The sequence below is a fragment of the Acomys russatus genome, chromosome 5, assembly GCF_903995435.1.
Source record: "Acomys russatus chromosome 5, mAcoRus1.1, whole genome shotgun sequence".
In the NCBI taxonomy this organism is placed as follows: domain Eukaryota; kingdom Metazoa; phylum Chordata; class Mammalia; order Rodentia; family Muridae; genus Acomys; species Acomys russatus.
Window position 1 is genome coordinate 29,844,116 of NC_067141.1, and position 20,678 is coordinate 29,864,793.

General features: G+C 48.3%; 2 protein-coding genes across 2 annotated transcripts in view; both read left to right on the top strand.

The window, feature by feature from the left end:
* Positions 1–20,678, top strand: part of Macrod1 (mono-ADP ribosylhydrolase 1) — an 899,697-nt gene that overhangs the window by 576,428 nt on the left and 302,591 nt on the right. The gene's annotated exons all lie outside the window — the stretch shown is intronic.
* On the top strand, positions 1,203–20,439 carry Plaat5 (phospholipase A and acyltransferase 5). Its single transcript, XM_051146057.1, has 6 exons — positions 1,203–1,401; positions 1,810–1,903; positions 2,981–3,089; positions 14,935–15,043; positions 18,032–18,294; positions 19,831–20,439. Exons 1-6 carry the CDS (start codon positions 1,251–1,253, stop codon positions 19,921–19,923), a joined length of 819 nt encoding a protein of 272 aa, XP_051002014.1. The 5' UTR covers positions 1,203–1,250; the 3' UTR covers positions 19,924–20,439.

Here is a 20,678-nt window from a genome sequence, read left to right on the forward strand (position 1 = left end):
TGGAGACTTGGCCCGGATGATGATAACTAGCAAATATTTGGGATTATGGATGGGAGATAGCTAGATAGAAATTATTAGAAGCAGATGGCATGGGCATGGGGCACGGTACGGGATACCGGCCCCAATATGGGAGGTAATTTAGAGGATTAATATCTGCCCTGCCCCAACTAAGGCTATTTTAAAATATAACAGGTATCTGTGTCTCATTGATTGCTAGTGGGTTAGAAAATACTGCCATGATAATAATTTTGGGGCTAATAATAAACATTATTAGGTCATACTGCTAAATTAACCACAATAGCGAGTAGAGTCACTGTATATAGTCCTACCTGAGGCTCAAAAAGAGGGTCATTTGAACCCAGGAGTTCAGGGCCTGTCTGCTCTGCAGAGCAAGGTCTCATGGTTAAAAACAAAAAACCAAGCAAAAACCAAAAAGCAAGGGCACCTTAGACACAAAACTCAGGGTGAAGAGACATGGGAGGTGGAAAGCAGGGGCCACAGGTGGAGCTTGTGTACTGGGTGTGTTATAGTCCTGAGGTTCCACCTTTGTTTACTACATTATAGATTTATTTAGCTTTAATTGTAGAAAAATCTATTTGTTTGATGTGTATGCCATGCCTCCTCACATGTCTGGCACCATGTGCACGCTTGCTGCTTGTGGAAGCCAGAAGAGGGCGTCAGATTCCCCGGAACTGGAGTTATAGATCCTTGTGAGGCGCCTGGTGAGTGCTGGGAACTGAGTCCGGATTTTCTGCAGGAGTAACAGGCTCTTATAGCCCTAGCCATCACTTCAGCGCCCGTATTTAGTTTTTGTGTCTTACACTAGCTAACGCAGGCTTGCCTGGATCTCACTGTGTAGTGACTTGGAAGTGTGCTTCCTAGCCTTCAAATCCGCAGTCAAAGCCCTAGGTTAGGGTTAGTCAGTAACTTCTTCAGCGGCCTCAGGTGCTGCCTCTGAGACTTTGGGTCCATGTCTTTGCATCACTCAGGAATGACCTATCTCCTGCGTGGAGCACCTCCCTTTTCTCTGAGTTGCTGTGGTGTCTTCCTTCGAGCCTGTGTCCAAGGATAAGCTGCACAGGAACAGCGGCCAGCACCCCCTGGCCCCCCCTACCCCCCTTCCGCACGCCTCGGTTCCGCGCGACCTACCCCACGCGCCCTTTCCGCCGTTTGACGCGCGCTCCCTGGCGGTGCCAACCCGTGCCTTCTGTGAGCTATCCAGGCGCTTCGTCCCCGCTGGCCACAGCGGGATGGGCCTGAGCCCGCCGGCAGCCAGCGGGGATAACGGGATCCGCTTTTTCAGGGTCCCATGGCTGCGACCCAAGCCCATCTCGAGAACCACCAGTACCGGGTCAAGTTACACCCAACCTACAACTGGACTGTCAACTCTGCCCCACTCAGGTCTGCCCCTGGAGTGGGGTCTCTCCCTGGATGCCTTAGGTAGTTCTTGTACCAGCGTGTCGCCCCCTCCCAGAAATAGTTTGGCAGTTGCTTGCGTCTAGGCAGCGCCCATCCAAATAGTAATTCTTACTTATTTACTATATTTTTTTGAGATAGGATCTTGCTAAGTAGCACTGGCTGGCCTGGAACTGTATATGTAGATCAGGCTGGCCTAGAACTCGCAGAGATGTGTCTTCCTCTCTGCCTGCACAGTGCTGGGGTTAGAGGCCACCATATCCGGCTTCAGACACCATTCTAAACCAGAACGGGCAGCCCACTTTTGGCTTGAGATGGTGTTTCATGGGGTTCACTCCTTCCCCTATAGAAGGCAGTTGTGTATTAAATCACACCCCTTCCCTCTTGAACTAGAGTCCGCGAGGTCCCAAGCACTGCTGGTCCAGTTCCTGCCGAAGCAGTTCAAGCAAGGACACCGGTTAGAACAGGGTGGAACCTTGCAGCGGGGGTAAGATTCTTTCCGCGACTGGGGCTTTAGGTGCTGGAAGCCTTCGTGAAGATCTGACTTAGATGCTAGTTCTGCAGAACAAACAGGCTCCCCACCCCTCATCCCACCTCCTCCAGGTGGTTTCTGCTGCAATCAGCCAGCAAACCAGTTGAGTAGCGCCTGCTGGGTAAGGCTGAGGTCGGCTACAGACCTGATGGCCCTTGGCATATCTTATTAAAGTTTTTACCCACAAGGCCACTCTCCAGACTCATGAAAGCTGAGTGGATTTGCGGGAGCACAAAGCAAGAAAAAAACTCAGGAGGCTTTTGCCTGGCGGGCACTAGGCCTGGGCGAGAAGAGGAGGTGTGAGGCTTCTTGAATTTTATTATAATCTCTCACTGTCTTCTCTCCTTTTACAATCAGTGGGTGAGTTTCACTCACTGATAGACATTTGAAAAGAATAGTGTGCAGATGTAAACGGGGGAGGGGGAAATGAATAAAAGAATTTATTTGGGAATAAGTTGAAAGTGCCGTGCAAAGTGTGCCCATGCTGTGGGCACCAACAGTGCATTACAAGGAGGTGGAGTAGGGAGAAGCCGTTAGAGGTGAAAGCTGGAGACCGGAAACTGCGGTGACTAGATCATCTTTGGCCACAGGGTTAATAAACAACAGAAGCGTTTAGAAACCGGCAGGAAGGCGGGGTTGCTAATGCAGGTGGAACAGTTGCTAGGCAGGTCTCTGTGGCAGGCTGTCATGCTCTTTGTGCAAAGCTATGGCTCTGTAGAATTTCTCAAGGTAGCTTTTGTCAGCCATGCACGGCAGTGCTCCCTCTGGCTGTATTTTGTCTGAACTTGAGACCAGGGACCCCATTTTGAATGGGACACATCTCACCTACACACTCGGTTTTCAACAACTGGGAGCAGTGGTTGTGCTGCGTGAAAGTGAATGTTTTCATGGGATCAAGTTGGCGGGCATGTGAAGGATGTCTCTTTCAGTGACAAAGCTGAAAGGTGTCTTAAAAGCACAGATCTGAAGTGATCCATCGGTCACACACACTTTTCTGTAATGTTTACAATGTGATTGCAAACTCGCCTATAGAGAGAAGCCGGTAATTAAGGTGGAGATCACACCCAGCACGAAGAGAACAGAGCTGATTTCAACATCTACGTCAGAGATCAAAGGCAAACTAAAATATCAAGCAGCTGAGGTGCGTATCCCCGGGACTGACAGGATACGTGTTTTAGTATCTTGGTGGTTGCACATTTTATTGTATCTTACTCTGTGTCAAATACGTAACCACACTGACTTGAGACATTGCCTATGTCTTTGTGAAGCAGTTTTCCTGAGGCATATTTAGCACATATTTAAATTCTAGATGCTTAAAATTTCTAATTAGACATTTTTCACTATTGATAAAGTTGAGAAAGAAAAGAGGAAAATGGCAGGTTCCTGGGGAAAAGCTGGTATTACCCCTCAGAAGACGTTTATTTGGAGGAGAGAGCTTCACAACATGGGGAGGGGCAGCAGCAGGCCTTGGAGTGGGAGAGCTAAAGAGCAAGAGGGAGAGAGTGTTAACAGCAGCATAGTGGAGCTTTGGAGGGAGAGTGCTGGCCCTTTCCATCCTGAGAACAAAGGGTTTTCTGACTCATAGGTTTTGGAGGTTTGTGGGGGAGCAAACTCCATGTCACATGATCTATCCCAACCATGGCACAGTACAAAAGGGCATGGTGACAGGCACCAGGTAGGACCTGAATTCATCCTGCAGCCCAAGGAGACGGGCTTGGTGGAGGGCTTCAAGGCCACAGAATCAACTCTCTGTCTCAGAAAGAGAGAGCTGCAGGGGACCATGGTCTGACTCTCTCTCTCTCTCTCTCTCTCTCTTGAGAGAGAGAGAGAGAGAGAGAGAGAGAGAGAGAGAGAGAGAGAGAGAGGAGAGGCAACAAGGGTGTCTGTGGTCTCACAGATACTTGTATAGAACTGTGAAACCTTTGCCACAATTGAGACAACATATCCACCAGGCATATTTTTTTTTTTTTAAATGCCTGTCTGTAATACCTTCCCTGTTTCCACCATGCCTCCATCTTCAGGTAGCAATCAATCTGCTTTCTGGCAGCTCTCAACTAGTTTGCATTTTGTAGAGACTTTCCACGTGAGGTCATAGTGCATACTTTGTTTTAAGACATTTTACTACGTTGGTTGATCGACTGATTGTGTGTGTAGGATGTGAGCATGTGGGGGGCTCGGGGGCAAATTGAAGAAGTTGGTCCCCTTCTTCCACCATGTAGACTTTAGGATCAAACTCAGGTTGTCAGACTTGGCTGGAGTACCCTTTTAATGAGCTACCCAAGCCATCTTTCTGGCTCTCTAGCCTGTGGTGTGCAGCATTTGCTGGAGACCTCAGCTGTAACTGTCACCATGGCCTCAGGATCCTGTTCGTTTAAATGAGCTCATTAGCAGAAGAATCAGCCTAACAGCCATAGGTTTTACATTCTTATTACAGAGCATAAAAGTGTCCTCTGAGTCTGTAAATAAATTATTTAGGGATTTAGAGATGCCAGCCATGCTAACATTTCCACAGGACCAATGCATATGTCTCCAGTGCCACAACCAAAGAGAATTCCAGCCTCTCCTTAAAGGCCCTTTCACAGGACACTGCAGACATTTCTGTCAGTGTTGGAGATGGGTTGGCATAAGGTTATTGTGTAATTCAAATGTTAATTTCTGTATCTCCCATATCTGGTTAAAAGTCTTGTTCTGAAAATCTCCTGTCTCACTGTTGTATAAACTCCGCTACCCAATTGTCCCCTTGTATGCCAATAAAGCAGCTTACAGCCAGTCACTGAGCAGGGGGAGAGAATAGGGCTGGACTTCCTGCCAGGTAGCAGAGGAGGAGTTAGAAGAGGATGTAGGGGACTCAGTGCAGGACAGAGGTCCAAGAGACACCAGGAAGGAGCTGGAACACTACAAAGTGCAAGTAATGTTGAGATGCACCCTGGGAGGAAGCCAAATTAGTTTAGAGGGTTAAGAATAGATTAACCAACTGATCAGTCCCTAGGCTGATTATTATTATTAAACAAAAATAAAAGTCTCAGTTATTTGTGTGAAAGCAGGGTTAAGAGAGAAACTAAGAGAAACAAACACAGTAATTTAAAAATAACCTTCAACAGAGACCTGTTCAAATGATGCAATGCTTCCAAGGACTGATTTATATCAACAGAGAACACAACCAGTTGGCAATAATTCTGAACATTCATAAGACCTTCATATCACACAATACAAGCATTCTCAGTTGAGCACTTAAGAAGTAGAATTTGTTTGTCAGTGAGTTTTATGGGACAGATAGTTACTGCTGCCTCTGTAGCCGCAGGGTGGTCCTTGCTTTTAACATGCCGAGATTCCTTTAAAACAATTACAAAGACTTGTGCTTTGACAGGTGAGCTCCAGGGTTTCATGTCAGCAAATGTCAGGACCTTTAACTCCATATAACCAGCAAACCGTGTGTGTGTGTATGTGTGTGTGTGTGTGTGTGTGTGTGTGTGTGTGTGTGTGTGTGACTCACATATCCATGCTGTATATGCTGCCTCCCTGTTAGTAACCTGGTAGAAAAAAATATAAATAGGAACCACTATAGAGTGACTGGCAGTTACAGAGTCCTTGAAACAAGACAGTGTGTGTGCACACACGTGTGTGGGGGGAGGAAGAGTGGCGTGTGTGTGGAGGGGTGGTGTGTGTGTGTGTGCGTGTGCGCGCGTGCATGGGGAGCGGAGGAGGGAGGGTGCAACACCGCCGCTGCCCCTGTGCAGCTTATCCGTGGACGCAGGCTTGAAGAAAGACACCACAGCAACTCAGAGGAAAGGCAGGGTGAGCGAGGGTGATTTGTGTTCTGGGTGGGATAGAACAAGAAGGTGCAAGGTTTCAGCACGCTCCTCAGAAGGGCAAGAAATACAAGATTTAGGAACTGCTCATTTGTAGCCTTTTTTTTTTCACTTAATATTTGTGGCGCACAGTGGGTGATTGTAGATAACTGAAACTGCAGAAAGGTAAAGCGAGGACAAGAGGCATGGATCTTGCCTTGGACGGAATAAGGGTTTCTTCTGGAGTCAAGTACGTGAGAGCCTGGCCTGGGAACACAGAGTTAGGTTTCCCAAATACCGTGTTCTACTGTGGAAGTGCTTACGTGACATTTTATTAGCTGCAGAAGAAAGAAAGAAAAAAAAAAAGCACAAATTTAGCAGATACAGTGGTCAGGCCTGTGGGTAAGTGGTTACAGCAAAGCTGGGAACATTCTGGCGGAGGTTTCAGATGTTGCGTGATGATGGGCTCAGCCCTTGGGTTGGTGAAAACTAGTGTCCTCTTAAGAATACACTGTGAGGTTTTGATAGTCACGAGAATGTTAGGTCAGATGTGCAGCTGGCTTTCAAAGGGACTGAAAGTATCCCAAGATAGTTTGGCTCTGCTCTGCAATATTTTAATTCTCTGTAACCATGAAGCTTCCTCAATTGTCTTGTAGAGTCTTTAACACAGATGCGTCCCCCCCCCCCTTTCCCCATCTCTCCATCTCTCTCTTTTGGAAGCCTCCTTTCACATTCCTGGGTAATGATTTTCCTCTCTAAGCCCCCTTGGCTGCTCTGATGTCTGCTCACCTACTGGATAAAGAGTCAGCGTGATTTGAAAAATGGACCAGGGCCCTTGGATTTGGTTCTTCTAGAGAGTGACAGTGACACTCTTACTTTGTGGGCTTGCTTTTGCCACCTGCCACCTGCCCAAGGCAGGAATAAACTTTTCACCCACTTCCATGTTCTATGCCCACTTGATTTATGACGTCTTTAGACTCTGGGCACCTTACAAAAGGCTGCTTTTTCCCTTTGGGTGCCTGTTTCTGGGAGAAGGGCCAGAAGAGCTGGGTTGCCAGCCTGTGCAAAGGAAATAAGCAGCAGATGGCTGAAGGGGTTTGAAATGACAGTGTATTCCAGAGCAGGGTGGAATCAGAGAAACAGTCAGGGTAAGGTACCCAGAAATTAAATACTGGAATGTTGTGGGGGTTGGAGGCCACTTGGGAGGGTAGATATAAATTCTTGCTGTTCACAAAAAGCTGGAGAGAGAGCGAGAGAGGGAGGATGGGACCTTGGATTGAGCATGAATAACTCCAGATGACTCTCAAGTCTGTGTGAGACTTTACTTTCCACTCTACTAGACTGGTGACAAGGTTGCGAATGAAAACATCTCCCCCAAACTCAAGAAAAATTGTTTAGTGAGCATAGGGTTTTATTTGCACGTATATGAGTACCGTGCACATGCAGTGCCTGTGGAGGCCAGAAGAGGGCGTTGGTCACCCTGAGCTGGAGTCATAGGTAGTTGTGAGCTGTCATGTGAATGTTGGGAACTGAACCTGGGTCCTCTGGAAGAGTGGGAAACGCTTGTAACCGTAAAGACATCCCTCCGGCTCCTCAAGACAATGTCTTAAAGTTCTCAGGGTTTCTCTTCTCCTTCCCGACTCCCCGCTTCCTGGATCACAAGGCTTGTTCAACATCCTTGATGCTTGAAGTGGGGTTCCATTAGCTCATCTTCTGGTGTAGACGTGGGCAGTGTGCACTGTGCTCTTATCATCCAGGCATCTGCTCCAGGAAAGTCAGCCAGGATGCTTATTGCTTACGGCCATGGTGCTGTGCCATCAGTGGGGACAAAACAGCCGGGTTGCCCGGGAAGCAAGAGGTGTTTTTGTGGGTAGGAAAGTGCCTTCCTAGAGATAACATCGGTGACACCTAATGGCCCAGTAGTCTGGATGGAGGGGAGAGTCATGGGGGCAGGACTCTCAAGTCTTCAGGTCTGTGCTTGGGTACAGGGACACAGAGTTAGTGGTTTATACAGAAGTGACACAGTAGCTTATCTGGGGGAAGGCCTGCGGACAGACTCAGGACAGACTCAGTAAAGCCTACCCCCATAGCACTGTGGTCAGCCTTCCCACCCTGATCAGGGCCAGAAAAGCAGAGGTGATTACATTGACTTTCTGTGCCTGTCTTTATTCATACACTCATCCTGCATCCACTGGGGACACCAATGGCCTGCCCCTCCCTCTCTCTATTGCTTTCTGTTCTCCTCTCTCCCCCACCTTCTCCCCCTCCCTCCATTTCCCACATCCTCCTCCTCTTCTTCCCTTTTCCTGTCCAGTGTCAAGACTTAAATTATTAATGGCCTTTAGGCTGCAGTGTCAATGAAAATGGGCCCAAAGTCTTCTGTGTGTCATAAGTATAGAACAGAAATGGCCTCAGCTTAGTGTGTATATGTGTTCACTCAAGCACATTACATCCAATAAAAGTTCTCCTTTTATTTATGTGCAAAGGGATACATAGGAAAAATCTATGTATCAGCAACCTGTATAGAACTAAAAGCAGTTCGGTTCCTCACCGGCACCAGCACATGAGGGTTTTGAATTTGTATTGATTCTTAGAAGTCTTAAAATCTAGACTTTGTTATACACATTTAAAAATGCTGCTGCTGAGTCTGGAACGATGGTTCAGTGGTCAAGAGCACTTGCTGCTCTTGCAGAGGACCCAGGTTCAGTTCCTAGAACCTCTGCTAGGTGACTCATCACTGCCTGCAGCTCCAGTTCCAGGAGTCCCACCTCCCTCTGCTGGCTTCTGACAGCACTGCGTGCACATGGTACACATACAGTCCAGTAGGTACACACATACACATAAATTACATTAGTTCCTCCCTTTAAGACAGCCTATGTGATTCCTCCTCCTCTCTTTCATATCCATGGCCTCTTTTTCTTTAATCTTACACACACACACACACACACACACGCACACACACACACACACACACACACACACACACACACCTAAATATATAAATATTACCTGCTTAGTCAGTATAATGTTACTTGTATGTGTATGTTTTCAGGCCTGAAGATTTGGGATTGGACAGTGAGTGAACAGAGTGCCCTTCCCTGTGGAAGACTATTCCTCCCTATCTCGGCATTCCTTACTTGCCTGTAGTTCTCTGTCTGGGTTGGGGTCTCCTGGGATTTTCCCCCTTCCTCATTAGTTTGTCTATTGGTGCCCTCTGTGTCCAGGTAATTTTTAAGCAGCCATGTTGGTGAGACTTTATGATTCTGAACATCAGGTGCAGGAAGGTATTGTAGCTCTACATCTGGATCAGTTGTGATTTTCTGTAATGGCCTCCTGTCGAAGAGAGGCAATTTCCTTGATGAGGGACGAGAACACTTACAGGTGGGCATAATTATACTTACAATGTGGCTAGCGGTTACACTGGTTTAGCAAAGTGGCAGCTGTAGGTTTTCATTCAAGATCTGACCTGAAAGTCTCTTCCCTGAAAAGGATTGCTTTTCATAGGACCAGAAGGCACTGTGCAAGCTTTTAGATGGGGTAAACAACCAACAGTCCTACCCAGCTCTGGTGCCTGTGAGCTGCAATGACCTGCGTGGCATGGTGGCCCTAAGGGTGCAGAAATGGCATACGTAGCTTGGAGGCAACCAGCTGCTCTCTAATTGGACTTATGGGGAGGTCATGGACCTTGAAAACCATTTTTTAATGGAATATTTTCTTTTGAAAAGTTTCCCCGGGGCTGGAGAAATGGCTCAGAGATTAAGAGCACTTCTGCGGGCTGCTCTTCCAAAGGTCCTGAGTGCAATTTCCAGCAACTTCGTGGTGGCTCATAGCCATCTATAGTGCGATCTGGTACCCTCTTCTGGCCTGCAGGCAGAATACTGTATACATTTAAAAAAAAGTTTTCCCCTCTTACCAAAACAGATTGCTTTCTCATACGCTGTATCCTGATTACGGGTTTCTCTCCCTCTGCTCCCAGTTCCTTCTCCCCTCCTCTCCCCTCCAGACCCACTCCCTTTCTGTCTCTCATTAGAGAAGAACAGGCTTCTAAGAGAGAACCACAAAAACATAACCACATACAACACGGTAAGAAAAAACGAAACCCCAAACCTTGTCGAACTGTAAGTTGGACAAGGCAAACCAACAGAAGGAAAAGAGCCCGGGAGAAGGCACAATACATCAGAGACCCACTCTTTCACACACTCAGGAGTCCCGTGCACATACTAAACTGGCAACATAACATGGATGCAGAGGACCCAGTGCAGACCCGTGCTGCTCTTGGGTTTGCAGCTTCAGACTCTGTGCATCCATATGAGCTCTGCTCAGTTGACTCAGAGGGCCTTGCTCTCCTGTCATCCTCCATACCCCCTGACTCTTAACACGCTTTCCTCCTGCTTCACCGGGTGTCCTTAGCTCTGAGGGGGAGGGATTTGATGGAGACCCTGAAAATCAACTTTTACAGTTGGAGTCGTGAAGCCTGGTTTGGGCCGCCCTCTAGTGGCCAAGCCCTTGCCATTGCATTTCTCCTTCAGGCAGAAAAGGAGAGAGCTAGTTCTGCAGGAACTAACTAGTTCTGCCCAGGACTTGTTAAGGAACCTTGCGAAGCTCTTTGTATCCCTCAGCTCTGGTTCCTTCAGTGAAGCACGGTGGTGCAGACTGTGTGCCTGCAACAGGTGCCAGAAAAAGGCACTTCTCCAGGGAGCAGGCTTTGTGGAACAGATGCGCAGGTCTCAGCACGTCCTCCACCCGCAAAGCCATAGTGAAGCTAGGAGGAACTGCTCAAATAGCACGTTAAAGGTCTGAAAATCTGACTGAAAGCATGTGACACACTGTGCAATATTTGTTTTCAACTTTTAAAAGAGTTTTACTTTATTTTATGTGTGTGGTTGTGCTGTCTGCTTGTGTGTCTGTGCATCACGTACGCGCCTGACACTTGAGGGAGTCAGAGGGGGGCATTGGGTCCCCTGGAACTGGAGTTATGGATAGTTGCGAGTCTCTGTGTGCGTACTGGGAATTGAACCTGGGTCCTCTGTAAGATCAAAGTGCTCTTAACCACTGAGCCGTCTCTCCAGTCCTGTGAATGAAGTATTTTTAAAAATTTATTTATTTATTTATTTATTTTTGGGAAGCACTGGCGTTCAGGAAGCCAGGGTGCTAGTGGCATCTTCAGGAGAGAACTAAACCCAATATAACTACAGCATTGGTGGCTGGACAACCACTGAGGGTTATTTATTTGTATGTGAGTATATGTTTATACATGAGTGTATGTGTGTGTGTGTGTGTGTGTGTGTGCATCCATGTGGAGGCCAAAGGTCAATCTCGGGTACCATTCCTCAGGTACCATCGACCTTGTGAGGTTTTTTTTTTGTTTGTTTTTGTTTTTCCTTTTTTTATTATTAATTTATTCAAATTACATCTTAGTTGTTAGCCCATCCCTTGTATCCTCCCATTCCTCCCTCCCTCCCGCTTCCCCCCCTATTCCCCTCCCCTATGTCTGTGACTGAGGGGGACCTCCTCCCCCTGTATATGCTCATAGGGTATCGAGTTTCTTCTTGATGACCTATTATCCTTCCTCTGAGTGCCACCAGGCATCCCCATCCAAGGGACATGGTCAAATATGGGGCACCAGAGTTTGTGTGAAAGTCAGATCTCCTTCTTGACTTAATGGTGGAGAATGTCCTGTCCATCAGCTAGTCTGGGTAGGGGTTCGAAGTTTACTGCCTATATTTTCCTTGGCTGGTGTCATAGTTTGAGGAGGACGCACCTGTAGTTTCCCAGGACCCTCTGGATCCTTCTATTTCCTCATTCTCCCAGGCTTCTCACACCTAAAGTCTCAATAGGATGTCCTCCCCTCTGACCCACTTTCCTGGTAGGTAAAGTTTTTCATGGGGACATATCTCTTGGACTAGTGTCTCGATATAAGTGAGTATATACCATTTAACTCTTTTTGCTTCTGGGTGAACTCACTCATTATGATAATTTCTAGTTCAATCCATTTGTCCACAAATAAAATTCATTTTTCATGTATATGATTGTTTGCTTGCACGTGTGTTCATCATGTGTGTGCCTGGTGCCCCCGTAAGTGCTATATGCCCAGGGATGCCAGAAGAGGGTACTGGAGTTATAGACAGTTGTGACCCACTATGTGGATGCTGGGAACTGCAGCACCTGGGTCCTTTGAGAGAGCAGTTAGTGCTGCTAATTGTTAAGCCATCTCTCCAGCTCTCGCACTGAGAAACATTAAAGTTCTAGAGGGACTCTGGATGGTAGGCTCTCGGAAAGAATGCTGGGAGTGTGCTGTGCTTCCGAGTGCCCTGGGTGGACGGGACTCACTGGAGGGTCTGTTGAGGCTGAGGAGGGATGACTTATTGTTTGCAGCACAGTGTGGATGGTTCTATTGCCAGCGAGGTTGCTGAAGGCAATGGTTGTTTTGGAGGCACAGAAGCATGGCCCGAGGTTGCAATAGTGACTGGGATAAGCAACAGCTGCCCAGCCGACCAGCCAGAAGCATAGTGCGAGAGATAGCTAAGGAGGACCTTGAGAAGGCCACTCATCTCAACTGCGCCAGAAGGTGTGTGCAAGGCTGGCGCGCACACTCGGGAGGGACTCTGGTGAGTCTGTTACTGATGGGTGAACAGTGGGGCTCGTGAGCACAGACAGTGGACAGCTGACACAGATGGAAGCACTTCTGCCACTTTGAGGGGATTCTCCAAGTCATGCAGTTATCCATCCATAAACTTCACTGGCTTTATGGATGGCTGGTCCTCAGCCATGGCTGGGCCACAGGGTGATGCTGAAAGAGGAGGGAGAAGAAACACGAATGGCCTCTGTGTGGACCACTGAGCAGTAATAACCTACGGCCCTAGCTGGGGAGGAGAACCAGGGTTGCAGAAAAGGGAAAAATGGATGCAGCTGAAAATCACTATGAGAAGTGAAATGAGCCAGACTTAGAAAGATGAATGCCGTACCACACGTTTTCTCTCATGTGTGAAACCTAGATTTAAAATGTGTGCGAGTGAGTGCATGCGTGTGTGTGCTTGTGTGTGTGTGCACGTGCGTGCCTATGTGTGTGCTTATTAACAGTTCTTCATGTTTTGGGGAGCCCCAACCATAAAATTATGTTTGTTGCTACCTCATAACTGTACTTTTGATAATATTATAAATCATAATGTAAATATCTGATATGCAGGTGGTCTCAGGTGACCCCTGTTTGACCTCAAAGGGGTGAAGACCCACAGGTTGAGAACCACTATGCTATGTAGCCCAGGCTGGCCTTGAACTCACAGGGACCAACTAGCCTCTGCCTCCCAAATGCTGGGATTAAAGCCATGTATCACCACACCCAGCTTGTATTATTTTTAAATTAAGTTTACTCTGTGTGTGTGTGTGTGTGTGTGTGTGTGTGTGTGTGTGTGTATGTGTACATGTGCACATGTGTATGTATGTCGACCATGTGTGTATGTGACGGTTAGAGGAAAAGCTTGTGGGAGTTTGTTCTGTTCTTTCACCATATGGGCCTTGGGGATCGAGCTCAGGCCACCTGGCTGCAGATAAGAGCCTTTACCCACTGAGCCATCCTACCGGCCACCAATAAATATTTCTTAATGACCTGGATGCTCCTCATGTTTGAATATTGTACTTACTCTTCACATATATTTTCATTCTTGTCTTGAAACACACACAGACTGCCTCCACATTTTCTCTCATTCTCACACACACATACACTCTCTCACACACTCACACACACACACACATACTTATGTACACTTATATATTCACAACCCCACCTGGCCCCCATCCCTATATTTTCACATGCTCATATACTCACAGTTCACACACACACACACACACACACACACACACACACACACACACACAGAGCTCTATCTGCTATACTCACACACTCACAACTCTCACACACTCACCCTCACACCTACTCACACACATACAGAATGACACCCAGACACACTCACACATATACACACTCAGACACAAATAAACACAGAAACACACACAGACTTTGTGAGGTGAGCATTCATTTTCTTCTTGGTCTCTTTGAGAGACAGTGACTCAGCCGATGTTCTGAGTCCACTTGGGAAGCAGGAAGCACACAGTAGGTTGAACTGGAGGAGTTTTAAGATGTATGAAACTGTGATGAAAGTCTTGTCTATAAAGTGTGAGGGTTGTAGGGCCTCCCAGGGTTGAGGGAGAGTACTCAGGGAGGGACACACTTGGGAAAGGCTCAGCCCTTCCTTGTTGGAGAGATGTGATTGAAGTCACTTGATGACAGGTTCCCTGGTGTGCCACTGGTGCGGCTGCAGGTGAGCCAATGAGGGGACTTAGAGAAGGAGACAGGATGTCAGTAAGGGTGGCAGGCCTTCAAACACTGGTCATGATGTCAGGCATGCCCCAGAGAGGCCTCAGACACTGGTCATGATGTCAGGCATGCCCCAGAGAGGCCTTCAAACACTGGTCATGATGTCAGGCATGCCCCAGAGAGGCCTCAGACACTGGTCATGATGTCAGGCATGCCCCAGAGAGGCCTCAGACACTGGTCATGATGTCAGGCATGCCCCAGAGAGGCCTCAGACACTGGTCATGATGTCAGGCATGCCCCAGAGAGGCCTCAGACACTGGTCATGATGTCAGGCATGCCCCAGAGAGGCCTTCAGACACTGGTCATGATGTCAGGCATGCCCCAGAGAGGCCTCAAACACTGGTCATGATGTCAGGCATGCCCCAGAGAGGCCTCAGACACTGGTCATGATGTCAGGCATGCCCCAGAGAGGCCTTCTCCAGGTCAGGACTGCAAGGCAGATGGTGCTTAGGATTGTGGGCCAAGGAAGAGCTCTACACAACTTATCAGTGACCAGTATCCTGCTTGTCCACCCTGAAACTGCATGAGGCTCCTTCCTCTTGCTTAATGTGCTTACCCCCAAGGAGAAGTGCTACCTGCCACCAGGAATGTGTAGGTGTGTTGGGAGCTGAGAGTCAACACACTGACCACTAACACAGACAACCTGGGTATTGCGTCAGGGAGGGGGCACATGCTATGGTCTTCTGGTGAGGAGAGTTCAAGTTGAATTTCTTCTTGTTGGGTGATGGGCCACAGTGAGGAGATCTACAGATAAACTGAGCTGTAGCTCTGGTGTTCCTTGGACGTGTGCAGTTCACCTGTTTCCTCCTCTCTTCCTATCACAGGGCAAAGCAAGACCCCGACCTGGAGACCTGATTGAGATTTTCCGAATTGGCTATGAACACTGGGCCATCTATGTGGAAAATGACTGTGTGGTTCACCTGGCTCCCCCGAGTAAGAGTGGATACGCTATTGCGATACTGATATAGACGTTAGCCGAGTAAACAGAAGGATAGTCAACCACTGTGATCCTCAGCCACTGTTCTTTAGCAAGAAAACATTCCTGGACCTTCATTTGTTTAATAGTAAGCACAAGGGTCCAGTGTTAAGGAGGACAGGAGGATAGAGCATCCCTAAAAGCTTCTGTATCTGATGCCAATCATTTAGTATTCTTCATCATGTTTTTGAAGTCATGCTTCCCACTTCTTACCATCTTTGCCACCTTCCTGCCCAAGGTAGAAACCTCTGTCTTCCTGATATTCTGGTGTGTTCTAGGCTGCCTTATCCCACATCAGTGGTTCTTCACATTCCTAACGCTGAGACCCTTCAATACAGTTCCTCATGTCGTAGTGACCTCCCAACCGTAAAATTATTTTGTTGCTACTCCATAACTGTAATTTTGCTGCTTGTTACGAATTATAATATAAACATCTGTGTTTTCTGGTGGTCTTAGGCGACTCCTGTGAAAGAGTTGTTTGATTTGCAAAGAGGTCATGACCCACAGTTTAAGAACGGCTGCCCTAACTGTTTCCCTGGTCCTTATTTTATTTCCTACAGTTTTGACTGGACTTGGGGCTTATTAAAGTCAAGTGGAGATTTGATGAGGGACCAGAGGGCAAAGATAGAGGGAGATTACAGAGGAGTGTGAAACAACTTAAAAGTTGTACGTGGTCTAGAACCACTGCTCATACTGGCCATGGTGGTGTGGGGAGGTCAGGGAGGGATGATCTGATGCTTTGTGAAGTTTGCGTCCTGTGCAGCTCTTGCTGGCTGAGAACGGACACTGCCAAGGTCTTTGATGTGCAGCCTTGATTTGGGTTTCCCTTGGGCTCCGTCTCCCGTCTCACCAAGACCTTCCTGCAGAGGAAGGCTTGTTCCTTTACCCTCTCTTCTCAGTTTTCCATCTAGGAGCCTAATCAAAGTGGTGAGGGGAGGGGCTGGGAGGGTCTGAAGAAGGAGAAAGAATGTGATTGAAATATATTGTATGAAATTGTCAAAGGATAAGTAAAGACATTAAAACATCAAATATTAAAAAACATAACCCATCTCCACCTCTTTCCTGCAGCCTGTGTCCAGAAACGCCCCACTTGAATAACCAAAGAGATGGCTGGCAACAGTCCCCTTCCCCACCAGCTTGTCTCTAAAAGTAAAGCCTGCCATCTTGGCAGGCTGTTTGTTTATGATGACAGTGGTTCCATAACGCGCTCCGCTTTGTGGCTACTGCAGGGGCAAAGCAGGGCAAATTAGTTTTTGCGAAACCAGTAGATTTTCTTGGAACACATAGGAATAGAATAAGGGACCTTTTTTTTTTTTTTTTTGCTCTTGGGCAGCTTAGAAAGAGACGTATGAACTATGTACAATCATCCGTGGCTCCTGCAGAGAAATAACAAAAAGCTTTGCCCTTAATTGGTATAATGGTGGTAGATACTTGTGGGAAAGAGTGCAACTCAGACAGCTTTGCAAAGTGCAGTGACCACACACCTCCATCTCCTCTAGTGTTGTTTCTTTTTCTTTGTGTTCGTGTAATGGTCTCTATGTGTGTGCATGTTTTCATGCACCCACGTGCGTGGACGCTTGAAGCTAACATCAGGTGTCTTTCTTGATCACACTTTCTCTGACCCGTACAGCTCAACAATCCTGGCTCAACCATCTCGCCATCTAGCCCTGGGGATCCCCGTGTCTCCCTCTAAAATATTGGGGTCTCGGGCGGCCACCACACGCTTGCCTGGATTCTCCATGGCTTCTGTGGATCTACACTCCCCCCCCCGCTGGGTTTTCAAGACAGGGTTTCTCTGTGTAGCCCTGGCTGTCCTAGAACTCTGGAAGTCACACAGTAGGCCAAGCCGGCCTTGACCTCTGAGGTGCACCTGCCTCTGCCCCCCGAGTTCTGAGAACCGTTATCTCCATGCTTGTGGGGGAAATGCTCTGTCCACTGAGCCTCCCCAGACCCATCATTTTCTTCTTCAGTGAGAATATTGAAAATTGTCTGTTGTAGCTGGTTTTTAGTGACCACCCATGTGCCTCAGTCAAGGTCCCAATCCTCTTGGGCCTTCCATGTCTTTTAAACACAGAGTGTGAGAGAATGTGGCAGCGTTCACATGTTTCTTGTCCCTGAAGTTGCAGAGCCGCCCCCCCCCACCTTGGTAGTAAGCCTTAATGAAACCCCCCCCCCATATTTGAACAGTAATGAACACCAAGGGGCTCTCAGTGGATGGTGATAGAAACGTTCCAAATACTAGCTCCACTATTCCCCTGCAGGGGCTGAGAGGGAGGCAGGCCATGGAAGCACTTATTATGCACATGTGCTCCCCCAGGGGTGACACTCAGAGGTTGGAGCTTAGTAACATCTGTGTAGGAAACAGACTCAGCTTCTAAGATAGGGCCAGGCCAATGCAGTGTAGTCTAGCCACGTGATAAGGGTTTTCCAGAGTTACTAACGAGAGATTCTTCTGGAGGCGAGCCAAGCATGTAACTTAGGACAAAAGATTTCTTGAAGAGAGGGGATAGTAATGTGCTTCTGAGTTTATATCCCCAGCACTCGTGTAAAAACCTGTGTATGGCAGAGACGGGTGGTCCCCAGAACCCACTGCCCAGCCTGTCTGGCCAACAGGTGAGCCCCTGATTCAGTGTGACACCAGGTTTCAAAAGATGCAACGGAGAGTGATTAAGGAGGATTATTGACATTGACTTCCAACCTTGACACACGCGCACCCACCCACATATATGTGCACGCCCGTCCACCCACGTGTGCAGTCCCTACCTCCATCCCCCAAGAAAAGTATCTCTCCGCAAAGTGGGTCCTCCGTGGTACATGCTCTAAGCTGGTGGTGTGATTGAGAACCTCACAGGAAGTGGCTTCACGAAGGCCTTAGGCGCAGGGCCAGCGTACCCTGGTTCCCCTTTCTCCCTGGAGGCTTTCCAACCTTTGTTCTTGTTGCCCAGGTGAGGAGTTTGAGGCGGGCAGCATCACTTCCGTCTTCAGCAACCGCGCTGTGGTGAAGTACAGCCGGCTGGAGGACGTGCTGCACGGCTGCTCCTGGAAGATCAACAACAAGCTGGACGGGACGTACCTGCCCTTGCCGGTGGACAAGATCATCCAGCGCACGAAAAACATGGTCAACAAGATAGTGCAGTACAGCCTGATCGAGGGCAACTGTGAGCACTTTGTCAACGACCTCAGATACGGGGTGCCCCGGAGCCAGCAGGTTTGTTCCTCGGGGTGCCCTCGGTGGCTCCTCACTCTGCCCTGCTGGGCTTTGGTGTGGTCGCCTTTGATCAGCTTGGCAGACAGCAGTTTCCTGACACTCTCTGTCGTGCTGCGCTCATGTGAGAAAGTGTTCCATGGTTCGGAGCTCTGGCCGTTGCTGTCTCGGCTCACCGTGAAGAGTGGCTTCCTTCAGTTGCTTTCTTTTGAAACTTTTCCTCCCTTCACAACAGACCTACACTATAGATCAAAGTATAGATCGCCTGGCTGTGAGAGCTGAGAACCAGTAGCCTGGGTACTGCACCTGGGCCCCATATTATTTTAACATTTGAGTTACTATCTGACTTTTCTAAATTTGAGGACTACAGAAAATTTGCGCGGAAGTATTTTCAGCCTTTCCTTAAGCCGTTGATCAGGTCACTGGGCTGGCATTCCTGTCCTGATCCTCTGCTTGGGTAACCTGGTGGCTCTGTCTCTGGGCTGTGTGACGCACCTAGAGGTGCCAACTGTCAACTCTTGTCACGTCACCCGCGTTGCTCACAACTTCCAGCTCTTGTCCTATCACCTGCCTGGTTCACCCTGCCCTTGGTTTTGTAACCCTCCTCCTGCCCCAGGCAGGCCAGCAGCAAAACATAACACACATGTGACAGAGCCCTGAAGACTAAATAGCTCTCACAATCCAAGCTGTTCTCATCAGTAGTTCACCCTTATCAAAAAACTTCATGAGCAGAAGGGATGTGCAACACCTTTTTAATATATAAACCAGCCTCCCCCCCACCCCCAGGATTAAATGTGAGGTATCATTTTCTGTTTTTGCCTCTCCTGTGATTTTTTTACCTTCTCTGCAGAGTTGGGTCACCTCTTAGCAGCACCTCTCCCTCTCCCCACTACGTTCTCTCTGTCCGCTCTGTTTTCCTCTTCCTCTCTACTGTGCGTCCTGTGGTTGCCTGTGCTTTGGTCTTATGAGGTTTGGTGCTAGAAGCTTGGTGGGCTCCAGTATGAAGGATCTCCCACCCCCTGAGTAGTTGCATGTGAGCAAAGACTCCAATCTGGAGGGCACGATAAGAGGTTGTCTGGAGACCTGTGGGACCAGGAGTAATGAGATCTGAGCTAAGTGTCAATGTTGATTCCTGTGCAGTTGTGCCCAAGCGAGTTCCCCTGCCTGGCTCTCAGAATCCCTTTTTGATTAGGGGCTGCAGCCTATCCCATGTAGATATCCTTTGCCTCATACACTACTCTGGAGGCAGACTATGCCGAATGGCTCCCGGGAAAGATAAAGCCAGAGGCTCCATGGCCGGGGGGTGGGGTGGGGGGTGGTGGCCGGGGTGTGGGGTGTGGGGGGGGGGGGGACGGCGTGGGGTGAGGTGGGGAAGGGAGCCTGTCTTCTGATGCCCCCTTTGCTGAGTCTCTGGGAACTTTAGGGATTTGGGAAATGTAGGATAGTGTAGGGGCCTTCTCCCCTAGAAACAGGTTGGCAGGAGGGAAGGGCCAGCCTGCAGTTGGCACCCACTATCCCATGTACCGCTGTGCTTTGCAGGTGGAGCACGCCCTGGTGGAGGGAGCGAAGGCTGCAGGCGCAGTCATCTCAGCAGTGGTGGAGAGCATAAGTCCCAAACCCTTAACTGCTTGATGTTGCTACAAATTCCAAGAGGAGGAAGAGATCCTGACAGCTACGGAGCCAAGACGTGCCTTTCTTTCTCCTTGCCTGCCTTGCTCGGTGGCCCCATTTAAGAAGATTGTGAGTTTCTGGAAAATTGGAATGTGTCCAGTTACTTCCTCTGGCATCTGCCCTGCCCACTATAGGTGACGTGGACCCTCACACCCTCAGCATGGGAGGAACTGATAACCTGCTCTGAATCTTGCATGTGCCAAGCACTGTTGGGGCCATTTCATGCATTTGTCTTATCTTAATCTTTTGCTTGTTTCCTAGGCCAACTTTGTTTTGTTGCACCGGGAAACCATCAGAAACGTTCTGGAAACTTCCTTAGCACATTTCCAGTAATCAAGAGCCCTCCCCAGGAACTCTTTTCTAGCGTTGTCAGATGTCTCTACCTTCTTCCATTTATCTCAGTCCTGCCCTTTCACACTCACTGTGTCATTAGGTCAGGAGGCGCAGAGGACGCCAAGAAAAAGATTGCTCACTATTTAGGGCCAGCTGTACCTTAATCTGACTGGAGAGGTGGCTCAGTGGTTAAGGGAACCCGCTGGTCTTGTTCCCAAGCACCCACGTTGATGGCTCACAACAGCTTGTGACTCTAGTGTCATCCTCTGGCCTCTGTGGGCACTAGCACTCATGTGCACATACCCACCCACAGACACACATACACACACACACTTAAATTTAAAAAAATTATTTATTTGTTTTATGTATGAGTGCTCTATCGG

Coding starts and splice junctions, on each gene's coding strand:
- Plaat5 (XM_051146057.1), top strand. CDS start 1,251: ATGGGCCTGAGCCCGCCGGCAGCCAGCGGGGATAACGGGATCCGCTTT. Junction 3,090..14,934: donor TAAAATATCAAGCAGCTGAG/GTGCGTATCCCC, acceptor TTCCTATCACAG/GGCAAAGCAAGACCCCGACC. Junction 15,044..18,031: donor GGTTCACCTGGCTCCCCCGA/GTAAGAGTGGAT, acceptor CTTGTTGCCCAG/GTGAGGAGTTTGAGGCGGGC.